General features: G+C 46.5%; 1 protein-coding gene across 2 annotated transcripts in view; it reads right to left on the bottom strand.

Annotated features, from left to right (window-relative positions):
* The window catches only part of TMEM120B (transmembrane protein 120B), a 78,280-nt gene that overhangs the window by 46,431 nt on the left and 19,624 nt on the right, over window positions 1-12,225 (bottom strand). For both annotated transcript variants that reach the window (XR_003943848.1, XM_030219460.1), the window contains exons 2-3: window positions 11,527-11,645; window positions 7,137-7,253 (exon numbers count right to left, since the gene is read on the bottom strand). Coding sequence is in view for 1 of the 2 variants with exons in the window: in XM_030219460.1 (XP_030075320.1) it covers window positions 7,137-7,253; window positions 11,527-11,645 (236 nt within the window). In the remaining variant the exon portion in view is untranslated. The remainder of the gene's footprint in view (window positions 1-7,136; window positions 7,254-11,526; window positions 11,646-12,225) is intronic.

Below are 12,225 nucleotides of genomic sequence, written 5' to 3'. Positions count from 1 at the left end.
TCTTTCCTCTACACATTAATTGATTTGTTTGCTTTATTTTTTTGTCTACTAGATTGTAAGCTCTTTGAGTAGGGACTGTCTTTCTTCTATGTTTGTGCAGCGCTGCGTACGCTTTGTACAGCTATAGAAATGCTAAATAATAGTAGTAGTAGTAGTAGCTTTCTGGGAACTGCACTGGGAGTGTGACTCCAGTAACCTAGAAAATCAGTGAGAGCGGGAGACTTGCCCAGAGGCGGTTGTGACCCAGGTGGTGGGAGGAGGGTGCTAGTGTAGAGCACAAGCGGCAGGTGCAGATGGACCTGAGCTGTTCTGGGGATAGACCAAGTGGCTGTGGGGTATCCCCAGACGGGTGGCTAGGCATTTCATGACGGGGGGAAGTTATCAACATGGGCTACTGTTAAAAAGTATTATTTTACTGTTCACCCAGGTTATTAGTAACTAGGTCTCATTGCATAAAATGGAACCTGTGCTAAAATAGCTCATCTTATCGGAAGCCCATAATAGTTTCTCCCCTTAGTATGAAGAGTTTCAGTCTCTGGTAATCAGAGCTGATATTGTGATGTCATAATGCCTCATTCCATCAATGCCTAAGAACCAACCTCATCAGTGATGTCACAATGGCTTGATTTCTCTACACTTGGCTCACTTATTACATATAGCAGTGATTTTGATTTCTAGAAACATTTTTTTCTTTAATTAAGGGGGAGAAAATTAGCAAAGTGGGCTATTGTTAAAACAGGTTATGCTACTATTAAACTGGATTATTAGTAATCAGATCTCACTGCATAAAATGGGACTTGGGTTATTTTACAAGTCATGCTGATATTAATGGTAGCCCACATTGATAACTTCCCCCTAAAAAACCCAAGCCACATGATGCCATTCTAAGAGGCCTAAGCTCTACATTTCTCCTCATTCCATCTACCCGGGGGGGGGGGGGGGGGGGGAGTTTGGCCAGAGCTACAACTTAACCAGTTAGCAGCAATATTCAGTCCACTAGGGTCAGTGTACATACCTGGATCTTCACTGTCAATTTAGTGGAATATATTAACTGCCTTTATGAAAAGATTCACCCAAGTCATTGAATACCCAGGATTAGTTCACAGTGGTTATAGAAGTCTTTGTTAGTGAAATTATTAATAGAAAATACTGCACTATTGCTAGCTGAAGTTACATTCTTGGGTCATTTTGAAATGGTATCAGAGTGAATTTTTACATTGTTTTTATCCTCACCCCCTCAAAAAAAAAATCTAGCATAGGACTTTGAAGTGCAAACTTTGTCTTGTGATCATTATTAGCCCAAAGCAGGTGTGAGTGTGAGTCTTTCCTTTTCAGGAAGGAAAGTTACAGAATCAATTTTTACTGCTGCAGCTTTTAGAAACAGTAAACTAATGATTGCTAAAAGGATGTATATTAAGCAAACTGTAGACCCCATATAGGAGGTAATGCTATAAATGGTAGAAGCCTATTCTATAAGGAATGTAAGTGCCTACTTTACTTTATAGAATATTAGCATAACTGCAAATATAGACATCTATAATTTAGAGTTGCTGTAAATGTGAACATGCATTAATGAGAACCCTGCCCAGACTCTGCCTACCTGTAAAATACAAGCTATCAGGGGCATTTTCGAAAGAGAAGGGCGCCCCATCTTCTGACACAAATCGGGAGATGGGCGTCCTTCTCTCAGGGTCGCCCAAATCGGCATAATCGAAAGCCGATTTTGGGCGCCCTGAACTGCAGTCCATCGCAGGGATGATCAAAGTTCACGGGGGCATGTCAAAGGCGTAGCGAAGGCGGGACTGCGGTGTGCTTAACAGATGGGCGTCCTCGGACGATAATGGAAAAAAGAAGGGCATCACTGACGAGCATTTGGTCGACTTTACTTGGTCCATTTTTTTTCATAACCAAGCCTCAAAAAGGTGCCCAAACTGACCGGATGACCATTGAAGGGAATCGGGGATGACCTCCCCTTACTCCCCCAGTGGTCACCAACCCCCTCTCACCCTGAAAAAAAAAATTTAATTTTTTTTTTGCCAGCCTCAAATTTTATACCCAGCTCCATGACAGCAGTATTCAGGTCCCTGGAGCAATTTTAGTGGGTGCAGTGCACTTCAGGCAGGCGGACCCAGGCCCATCCCCCCTCTACCTGTTACACTTGTGGTGGAAAATGTGAGCCCTTCAAAACCCACCACAAACCCACTGTACCCACATGTAGATGCCCCCCTTCACCCCTTAGGGCTATGGTAGTGGTGTACAGTTGTGGGGAGTGGGTTTGGGGGGCTCAGCACCCAAGGTAAGGGAGCTATGCACCTGGGAGCAATTTCTGAAGTCCACTGCAGTGCCCCTAGGGTGCCCGGTTGGTGTCCTGGCATATGAGGGGGACCAGTGCAGTACGAATGCTGGCTCCTCCCACGACCAAATGCCTTAGATTTGGTTGTTTTTTTAGATGGGCCTCCGCGGTTTCCATTATTGCCGAAAACCGGGGACGACCGTCTCTAAGATTGACCTAAATGCTGAGATTTGGGCGTCCCTGACCATATTATCGAAAGAAAAGACGGACGCCCATTTTGTTTCGATAATACGGGTTTCCCCGCCCCTTCACCGGGACGTCCTTAGAGATGGTCATTCCTGTTCGATTATGCCCCTCCACATGTGTCAGAAATATCAGGCGGAGACAACTTTTTTCTTGCACTCTGTGGCAATGGTGTACGACTTGAGCATTTTGGGATGATTTGTTTTACTTCTTGTCAAGGGTTTCAGGCTATTGCCCTCGGGTCTCCATTCAGAGGGTATTGTTGGGATCGGCCGGTCTTATGGGTTTGAAAAGCGGTGGTGATAACTTATTTGTGAGCAAAGCTTGTATCCTGGGGAAGAAATGCATCTGAAATCATTGGCTGAGTGCCCACCCGCCCACCATCTGGTATTGGCATAACAGACTTCACTCATTAATGCTCTGGGAATTCTTTGGGTCTCACGTATCCCCAAAAAGACAGAAGCAATGTCTTGCAGTGTGGGGGGACTTACCTACAATGGATATCCCCAAGGGTGAGAAGTCAAGATCTAAAACATGATAAGGGTCTTGGGGGGGGGCGGAGCAGTTTTCTTTGAATTAGCTGAAGAGCAACGGCCATGGACTGTACTGCACTATATTTGGGTGTTTAGTTAGGGGAGGTTGACGGGAGAGGTAGGGTAAAGGGGAGGGGATGGGGAGTGTTATAACCTCATGGGATTTAAATGCATATGGGAATGTTGTCTTGAAGGGTGGATATCTCTGTCTATTGGAGGGAAGGACTAGGGGGAGTTTGAAAATACCTTCTCATACAAATTCATACAGTTATTTATTGTTATTGCATACTTTGATAAAAATGTTGAAACATTAAAAAATACAAGCTATATATATTATATTTACAGAATAACACTTAGGCACAGTTTTGGCATTTAGAGAAAGGAAAAGAGGATGGGCATAGGCGCCCCGTATAAGAGGCTTGGGGAGGCTAAGCCTCCCCAGCCCGCCACTGCCCCGCCGCCGCCGTACCTTTAAATATTACAGTTTTGCTGGAGTCGCGGGCAGCCGGCATTGAAGACATCGGCAGGCTTACGCCGGTTCCAGCAGCCTTCCCTTCCCTCGTTGCAAGTCGGATGATGGCTCCGCCCTCTTCTGACGTATTTCCTGTATCTACGAGGGCGGAGCCATCATCCGACTTGCAACGAGGGAAGGGAAGGCTGCTGGAACCGGCGTAAGCCTGCCGATGTCTTCAATGCCGGCTGCCCGCGACTCCAGCAAAACTATAATATTTAAAGGTACGGCAGGAAGGAAACAGGGCAGACGGGAGAGGAGGGTTGCTGCACATGGTGGAAGAAGGGGAGAGGAGAGGGCAGGGGAGAGGAGGGTTGCTGGCCATGGTGGAAGAAGGGGAGAGGAGGGTTGCTGGATATGGTGGAAGAAGGGGAGAGGAGGGTTGCTGGATGGAGGGAAGGGGAGAGGAGGTTTGCTGGACATGGTGGAAGAAGGGGAGAGGGCAGGGGAGAGGAGAGTTGCTGGACATGGGTGGATGGAGGGGAGAGTAGGGGGGAGAGGAGGGTTGCTGGACATGGAGGGGGAGGGAGGAGTGAGGAAGGAGATGAGATAACAGAAAAGGAAGACAGTAGAAAAACTGCACATGGATGAAGAAAATAGGCAAAAGCTGGATCCACTGGACAGTCAAGTTTGCGGAGGACCCAGCTTTTACTTACGGATGTAGGACAAGAAATGAAGAAGGAAGGCGGAAAGTAAACAAATAAATGGAAAGGAAGCCCTGGAAACGGAGTTAAGAGGACAGATAGCAGCAGAATCGGATACTGGGCCAGCACAATCAGAAAAACAAAGTCACCAGACAACAAAGGTAGAAAAGATCATTTTATTTTCATTATAGTGTTTGGAATATGTTCACTTTGAGAATTAGGTGTTCAACATTAAAAGTTTATTTACTTATTTATGACATTTTATCCCACATTAAACATGAATTAGGATGTTTTGTGGCTCTACATGAGAATTGTGATATTATGATCCCTTATTTCAATATTGTTGATGGTCTGCATTTTCCGTATGGGTGGTATATTGGTGTATTAGGTTCTGCCCAGTGTAATATTTATGGTACAGTAAGGTTCAGAGTGTGTTTTTGCACAAAGTTGTGCATAGTGTTTTGCAGTTGAGCGATTGTGGTTAGTATATGCTTTGAGCAACCACTTTATTTGACATATGATACATAGCTAATATCTAAATTTAATAAAAGGTATTAATTGTGACATTTATTTTTATTTTTTTTTTCTGTGTGTGATCAGACAATTATGGATTTAAGCTCCACCCCTGGCCCCACCCCTAACCCCACCCCCTTTAGCCTCCCCAAACAGTTGGGCCACCGACCGCCTATGAGAATGGGATTTGATATACCGCCTTCCTGCGGTTACAATCAAAGCATTTACATATTATCTACAGGTACTTATTTTGTACCTGGGGCAATAGAGGGTTAAAGTGACTTTTCCAGAGTCACAAGGAGCTGAAGTGGGAATTGAATCCGGTTCTCAGGCTACTTCTCTACTCTACCTATGCCATTATTCTAAATATCTGTGTTAGCGTGTACTTTAGAAAATTACTCTCACAATGTGGACATTGGGATCCAAGACACTGGGCCATGTTATAAATGAATCTGTGTTGCATGAGGTCTACAGGGTAACATACAATAATGATTAAAATTTTTAAAAAGTGAATGATTTGTTTTCAGATTTATATTGATTGATATGGAATTGTCTACCATGTGATCTCATCAATATCAATCGTTGAAACATAAAAAGTTAAACATAGAACACGGTTAAGGGGGGGAATAAAAGTTATAAAAATTTGAGGGCTGTACGTAATGCTGTATTTTTGAAGTGTTGCTCCACTGAGTTCTATAAAATTGCATTGACGCTGCTATGTTAAGTTGGATTTGTACTTTTTGACTTGTCATCAATAAAAACCATTGAAACATAAAAAAAGTGTGGTATGTCCAACCCTTGACTGTGTTATAAGTGAACCCATATATTATATCGAGCTGAATTATATCAGCGCACAACCTAGTGTACAAGGAAAACTCATCACCCCAATCATCCAAATACGATCAAGATGCTGGCTGATCAGCCAAACCTCCTGAACTGATGATTATTCCTCAAAGGATTCCAGATTTTTTTTTTTTTGTTTGTTACATTTGTACCCCGTGCTTTCCCACTCATGGCAGGCTCAATGCGGCTTACATGGGGCAATGGAGGGTTAAGTGACTTGCCCAGAGTCACAAGGAGCTGCCTGTGCCCAGTGGCGTACCAAGGGGGGGGCGGTGGTCCGCCCCGCATGCACGCTGCTGGGGGGGGGGTGCCGCGCGCTGGTCAGCATCATTGGTTTCCATGCTCCCTCTGCCCCGGAACAGGTTACTTCCTGTTCCGGGGCAGAGGGAGCATGGAAACCAACGACGCTGACTGGCACGCGGCACCCCCCCAGCGGCGTGCACCTGGGGGGGGTTCTTTCGCCGGGGTGGGGGGGTCACTGCAACCCGGGGGGGGGCAGGGCGCATTGGCGATCCGCCCCGGGTGTCAGCGCCCCTCGGAACGCCACTGCCTGTGCCTGAAGTGGGAATCGAACTCAGTTCCTCAGTTCCCGAGGACCAAAGTCCACCACCCTAACCACTAGGCCACTCCTCCACTCACCGTCACACTGGCTAACAAAATGCCATGTCCGATTTTTATTCCTTTCAAAAAAGTGCTTTCCTTTTAATAAACTGCGTTTACAACAAATTCATTTACAAAATAACCAGGCAAAATTAATAATTTGACAAAACTAGGGGGGTTGTTTACTAAAGCTTAGCTGGAGTTATCTGCAGCAGGTCCCATAGGAATAAAATGGGCCCTGCTGCAGATAACTCCAGCTAAGCTTTAATAACAGGGGGGTAGGTGTGAAAAGTACTTCCTTCAGCATGTTCTTTCACAGGAATGTAAAGAAACTAGAGCATGGCTAGCACCAATTACCATATCAAATAAATCAGTATAAATTCTGTCTCACATATGTAAGGAGTGGAGGAGTGGCCTAGCGGTTAGAGCACCGTTCTTGAAATCCATGAGGTGGCCGGTTTAAAATCCCACTGCTGCTCCTTGTGATCTTGGGCAAGTCACTTAACCCTCCATTGCCTCAGGTACAAACTTAGATTGTGAGCCCTGCTGGGACAGAGAAATATCCAGTGTACCTGAATGTAACTCACCTTGAGCTACTACTGAAAAAGGTGTGAGCAAAATCTAAATAAATACATAAAATATTGAAGATTCTACATGGAATGTTGCTATTATTGGTGATTCTACATGGAATGTTGCTGAGTGGAGGAGTGGCCTAGTGGTTAGAGCACCGGTCTTGCAATCCAGAGGTGGCCGGTTCAAATCTCACTGCTGCTCCTTGAGCAAGTCACTTAACCCTCCATTGCCTCAGGTACAAACTTAAGATTGTGAGCCCTCCTGGGACAGAGAAGTATCCAGAGTACCTGAATGTAACTCACCTTGAGCTACTACTGAAAAAGGTATGAGCAAAATATAAATAAATAATAAAATAATAATAAAAATATCATAAAAAGGCATACCCATTTTTCTTTGGCAAATAAGCTTCCATGTCAAAGAAAAAATGTTGCTTCTCTTTGATATGGGTATTTATTTGCTGTATTAAATTGGCGTCTTCCACATCAGCTGTGTGTTTGCACCTGCAGGAGGAACAAAAGAGCAATTTGTCATATTTATTAGTTTCAAAATGTTTTCTGCAGCCCAAATGGACCATTTAGAGAAAAGCACTCCAGAAGCTAAAATCCTGCAGCCATGTATTAGCAAATCCCTAAATAAACAAACATTAGAAAAAATACTAAGCATAAACTCATAGCAGGTGTGATTCCCTCTGCTACAGATTGTAATATATCCTACTTGACCCCAAAAGAAAATGTTACATTTGCTATTTTTTTTTGCCCTTTTGCTAAATTTTATATTATCAGCACTTACAATATGAAGCAAAATTATAAAAATCACTCATGATGCCATGCACAGCTGACACAATAAAAAAAAATAAAAAAAAAAATCCCCAACTACATAGTGCTTTGCCTTTTGTACAATGTGGCAGGAGGAAATGGAAGAGATCAGAGTTCAGGAATAAGGATTGTATGAATCCAACCAAATTTCAGTTTATTTCAACTATGGCAATAGCTGTGATTCTGCTTGGGGAAAAAAAACCCATCCATCAGAATCATCTATTTTAGGTTGAACCGAGAGACCAGGGGTGTAGCCAGACACCCAATTTCGGGTGGGCCTGGGCCCAAGATGGGTGGGCAGAAGAACTCTGCCCTGTCCCACAAGTGATTTGGAGGCATATTTTCAAAGCACTTTGGGAGGCTAAGTTCCATAGGTTTCTATGGAACTTTGGGAGGCTAAGTGCTTTGAAAATGAGCCTGTTGGTCTCTCTCTTTCTCACCTGCATGCCATATGGTCTCTCAAACACCCCCCCCCTACCCTGCATACCTTTTAAATAGCAGATTTTCAACAGCAGTGAGCAGCAACTAATACACACTGCTCATGTTGGCCCCACAGCCTTCCCTCTGATGCAACTTCCTGTTTCTGCATAGGCGGGAATACATCAGAGGAAAGGCTGTGGTGCTGGTGTGAGCAGTATGCATCAGTCGCTGCTCACTAAAGGTGAAGATCTGTATTTACAAGGTATACAGGAGGGACAGTTGTTGGGAGTTTTTGGATGGTGGGACTTTGGGATCCCTGCCAGCCACATCATAGATGTGCTGCTACTAGGTGGGCCTCAGCCTAAAGTGGGTGGGCCTGGGCCACTGCGAGAGACAGAACCCTTAGAAAACAGTCTGTGCATCAACCTACATGCCAACGCTACTGCAAGGTTTACAAAAGAAACCAGTGGATCCCCAAAGCAGCTTCCACAGACCTGCTACAGATTTTCAATATGACATTTTTTCTGACAAAGCAGCACTCTGAATTGGATCATGAACCTCTTTTGTGAAAAGTTCTCAAACCCCTATTGGGGAAAAATGTTTAAAATGTTGTAAAAAAAATTTCTACGTGACCCAGTTCTAAACGTTTATATTCTTTCTGGAAAAAGCATGAGATTCTTTTAAAGAAACTAGGTCATTTATATTTAAAGAGCAGAAAAAGAGTAATAGGATCTGTATAAAACAAAAATGGTCATCCACAAAAAAATCTTTTCATGGTAATTTGCTCCTTTCGGCATGTGTGCTTTGTAGCATACTAGCTGTTGAGCCCGTGAAAACGGGCTACTTTTGGAATGGGGGGGGTTTCCGAGTTCCCCACCCCCCCGAGGTCGGCGCCGCCCCTCCCCGCCTCCCCCGGAGTCGCCGCCGCCACCCCTCCACCCGGCCCGAGCAGCACTGTAAACTTACATCAGCACGCAGCAGCAGGCACATCAGCAAAGCTGCCGTCAGGGCGGGCTTCCTTCTCTGCCTGTGTCCCGCCCTCGTGTGACGTAATGTCGGCGAGGGCGGGACAAAGGCAGAGAAGGAAGCCCGACGGCAGCTTTGCTGATGTGCCTGCTGCAGCTTGGTGATGTAAGTTCACAGTGCTCGGGCCAGATGGAGGACGGGCGGCGGCGACTCCGGGGGAGGGGGGAGGGGGAGCGGTTCCGACGTCTGCAGCATGCCAGTAGAGACTTCCCTCTCTGTCCCGCCCCCGTCATCACGTATTGACGCGGGGGCGGGGCAGAGAGGGAAGTCTCTACTGCGCATTTGCGAGTGAGTACGGTCACTCGCCATTTATATGTTTGATAAATACGCCCTGGCTGTGACAATTAGATGCAGCTCATGTATTTGTTTTATGTTTGCTGTTATGGGCTAGATTCTACATATATGGCGCCTGAAAATTCCGTGCGGAAAAATATGTCTAGGTGTATTCTGTAAAGTATGCCTACATTTTATAGACTAGGCTTAAATTTCTGCACGGTATATAGACTAACACCGAGTGCATCTCCGCGTGACCAAACATAGTCACTGCCATTTACGCCATGTCTTACTTGGCGTAAATCCTGATGCCTACAATTAGGCACAGAGCGGGTGTATTCTATAACAAAGCGCATACATTTTTAGAAATGCCACGCCTCCTTTTCAACTGTGCAACTTAGAATTTAGGCACACCACGTTATAGAATATGCTTAGCGAGTTGTGCGCATAAATCAAAGTTAATTAGTGCTGATAATTGCTCAACTCCCCAACTGACAGCGCTGATTAGCTAGTTAACCAATTAAGTTATGTGCATTGTTATAGAATATGCGTCAATTTCCATGCGGAAATCAAGGTGCCATATATAGAATCCCAGGGTATATGGTGTTATCTATTTTATTGTTTACATTTTAATTATATCCTATATAATAATTTGCATCGCCGTCTGGATGCCTGGGTTCGTAACACAGTTCCCATTGCGCCGCCCTGGGGATGATGTCACAGGGCGGACCAATAGGAAGTGAGAGGGAAGGGAACCCAGTACCAACCACCGGAGGTGAGTAAAGAATCGCCCCCTCCCCCGAGTTCCATGACCCCCTACCTCCCTACTTCCACTCCCGTCCGTCCGAGTTCCATAGGCCCACTCCTGTCTGACGGCCCCAATCCTGTCCGAGTTCCACGCCCCCCCCCTCCTCTGTTTTCCACCGCTCATCACCTCCCTCCCTCTCTCTCTCTCTGCGGCCTCCGAGTGCAAGCAGGACGTGTGCTGCTGCCCCTGCCCTTCGTAAGTGCTGGCTGTTCTTTAAAACTTGTTACCCCCTGCTCGGCCGGCAACAGTGAAGTCCAGCACGCACGGACGCCGCTTCAGACTGCCTTCGCTCTCGCTTCTGTTTCAGCTGTGCCTCTGGTCCCGCCCTTCTGCAAACAGGAAATGAGGGCGGGACCAGAGGCACAGCTGAAACAGAAGCGAAGGCGAAGGCAGTCTGAAGTGGCGTCTGTGCGTGCTGGACTTCACAGTTGCCGGCTGAGCAGGAGGTAACAAGTTTTAAAGAACAGCCAGCACTTACGAAGGGCAGGGGCAGCAGCACACGTCCTGCTTGCACTCGGAGGCCACAGAGAGAGAAGGAGGGAGCCGCGGGGTTGTGGAACTCGGACGATAGTGGGTGCTTGGACCTCGGAGAGCACGAGATGAAAAAGGAGGGAGGGGCAGGACCTGGAAGGGGAGGGGCAGGTCCTGGAAGTCAAACGGGAGGCGAGGGCCTGTAACTCCAACGGGAGGTGGGGTCCTGCTACTGTAAGGGGAGGGGAGTCCTGAAACTCAAAGGGGAGGGATGCCTGGAACGCGGAGGAAAGGGAGGGAGGTAGGGGGCATGGAACTCCGAGGGGAAGGGGGCTCGAACTCTGAGACAGAGAGGGACGGACGAACGGGAGTGTGGAACTCCAAAGACAAGGGTGCAGGGAACTCCCGGGGTGGGGGGGTTGGGGGGAGGGGGAGGGAGCCCTTGCTAGCGCCCGTTTCATTTCACACAGAAACGGGCCTCTTTTACTAGTATGTTTATAATTGTGATCAACCATGAACTATGTACTGAGCGGAATATAATTTTTTAAAATAAATAATACGTAGAAGTTGCATAAATTATATGCAGACCCCACCCATTCAACTTCCAACACATTCTTATCTACAGTACCTGTGGTTTACCAGTCCTGTGCTGGCCACCTGCATTTACAAAACAGCCGGATGCTGAGAAGATCTAAATCCAATATGCTAGAAAGCATCCATGGAATGAACGTTGATCAGGAGATCTTGGATTGCTAAATGGCACTAGGGAAAGTATATTATGCTTCCCATACCTACCAGATGGCCGAGGAATTCTGCACTGGGTCCTTGCTATTACTGAAGGAATCACAGCTGGATTCTTTTCCTGTGCATTAGATAGGTAGGGTTCCTACCTACTCAACCTGCTTTTCTGCTATTTGGTACAAAGCTGAATGCTGAAAGATTGTTAGAAGCTCAGCTTACCCCTGGAGGCTGCATTTCAGCTTTTTCAGTTTCCTTGTCTGTTTCTGTATGGAATTACTGCATGCAGTCTGAAGGGTGTTCACTTCTTCAAGTTTCTGCCTATATATCTTATGAGTTTCCTGCAAAAAATGACCCCAAAATACAGTCAGAGAAAAGCAAATCATCTTTAAACAGCAGCCAAGGAATCTCAATGCACAAAATAAATTATATACTACCATCTATGTGGAAATCAAGACAAGTACAAAGGAATCTCCTACAAGCCGTGTGATGACTGCACTTTACAGGGCCTTTGCAGTAAATAGTAAAAGTCATGGAGAACTTGGGCAGCTTTTAGATATAAACAGTTTATTGAATATTCAATAAAGCAACCTTACAAAAAGCCTTCACACAGTGGCGTTCCTAGGGCGGCTGACACCCGGGGCGGATAGCCGATGCGCCCCCCCCCCCCCCCCCAGCGAAGCAACACCTCCCCCCCCCCCGGTGCATTTTTACCTGCTGGGGGGGGGGGTGCCGCGTGCCTGTCGGCTTCGCTCGTTCCATGCTCCCTCTGCCCCGGAACAGGAAGTAACCTGTTCTGGGGCAGAGGGAGCACAAAACAAGCGGAGCAGACAGGCGCGCGGCACCCCCCCCCAGCGGCGTGCACCCGGGGCGGACCGCACCCACTGCCCCCCCCCCTAGGAATGCCACCGCCTTCACAAC

Source organism: Microcaecilia unicolor, chromosome 11, assembly GCF_901765095.1.
Source record: "Microcaecilia unicolor chromosome 11, aMicUni1.1, whole genome shotgun sequence".
NCBI classification, from domain to species: Eukaryota; Metazoa; Chordata; class Amphibia; order Gymnophiona; family Siphonopidae; genus Microcaecilia; species Microcaecilia unicolor.
The sequence above is the reverse complement of the archived record's forward strand: the minus strand, read 5'-3'. Positions and strand labels throughout refer to the sequence as shown.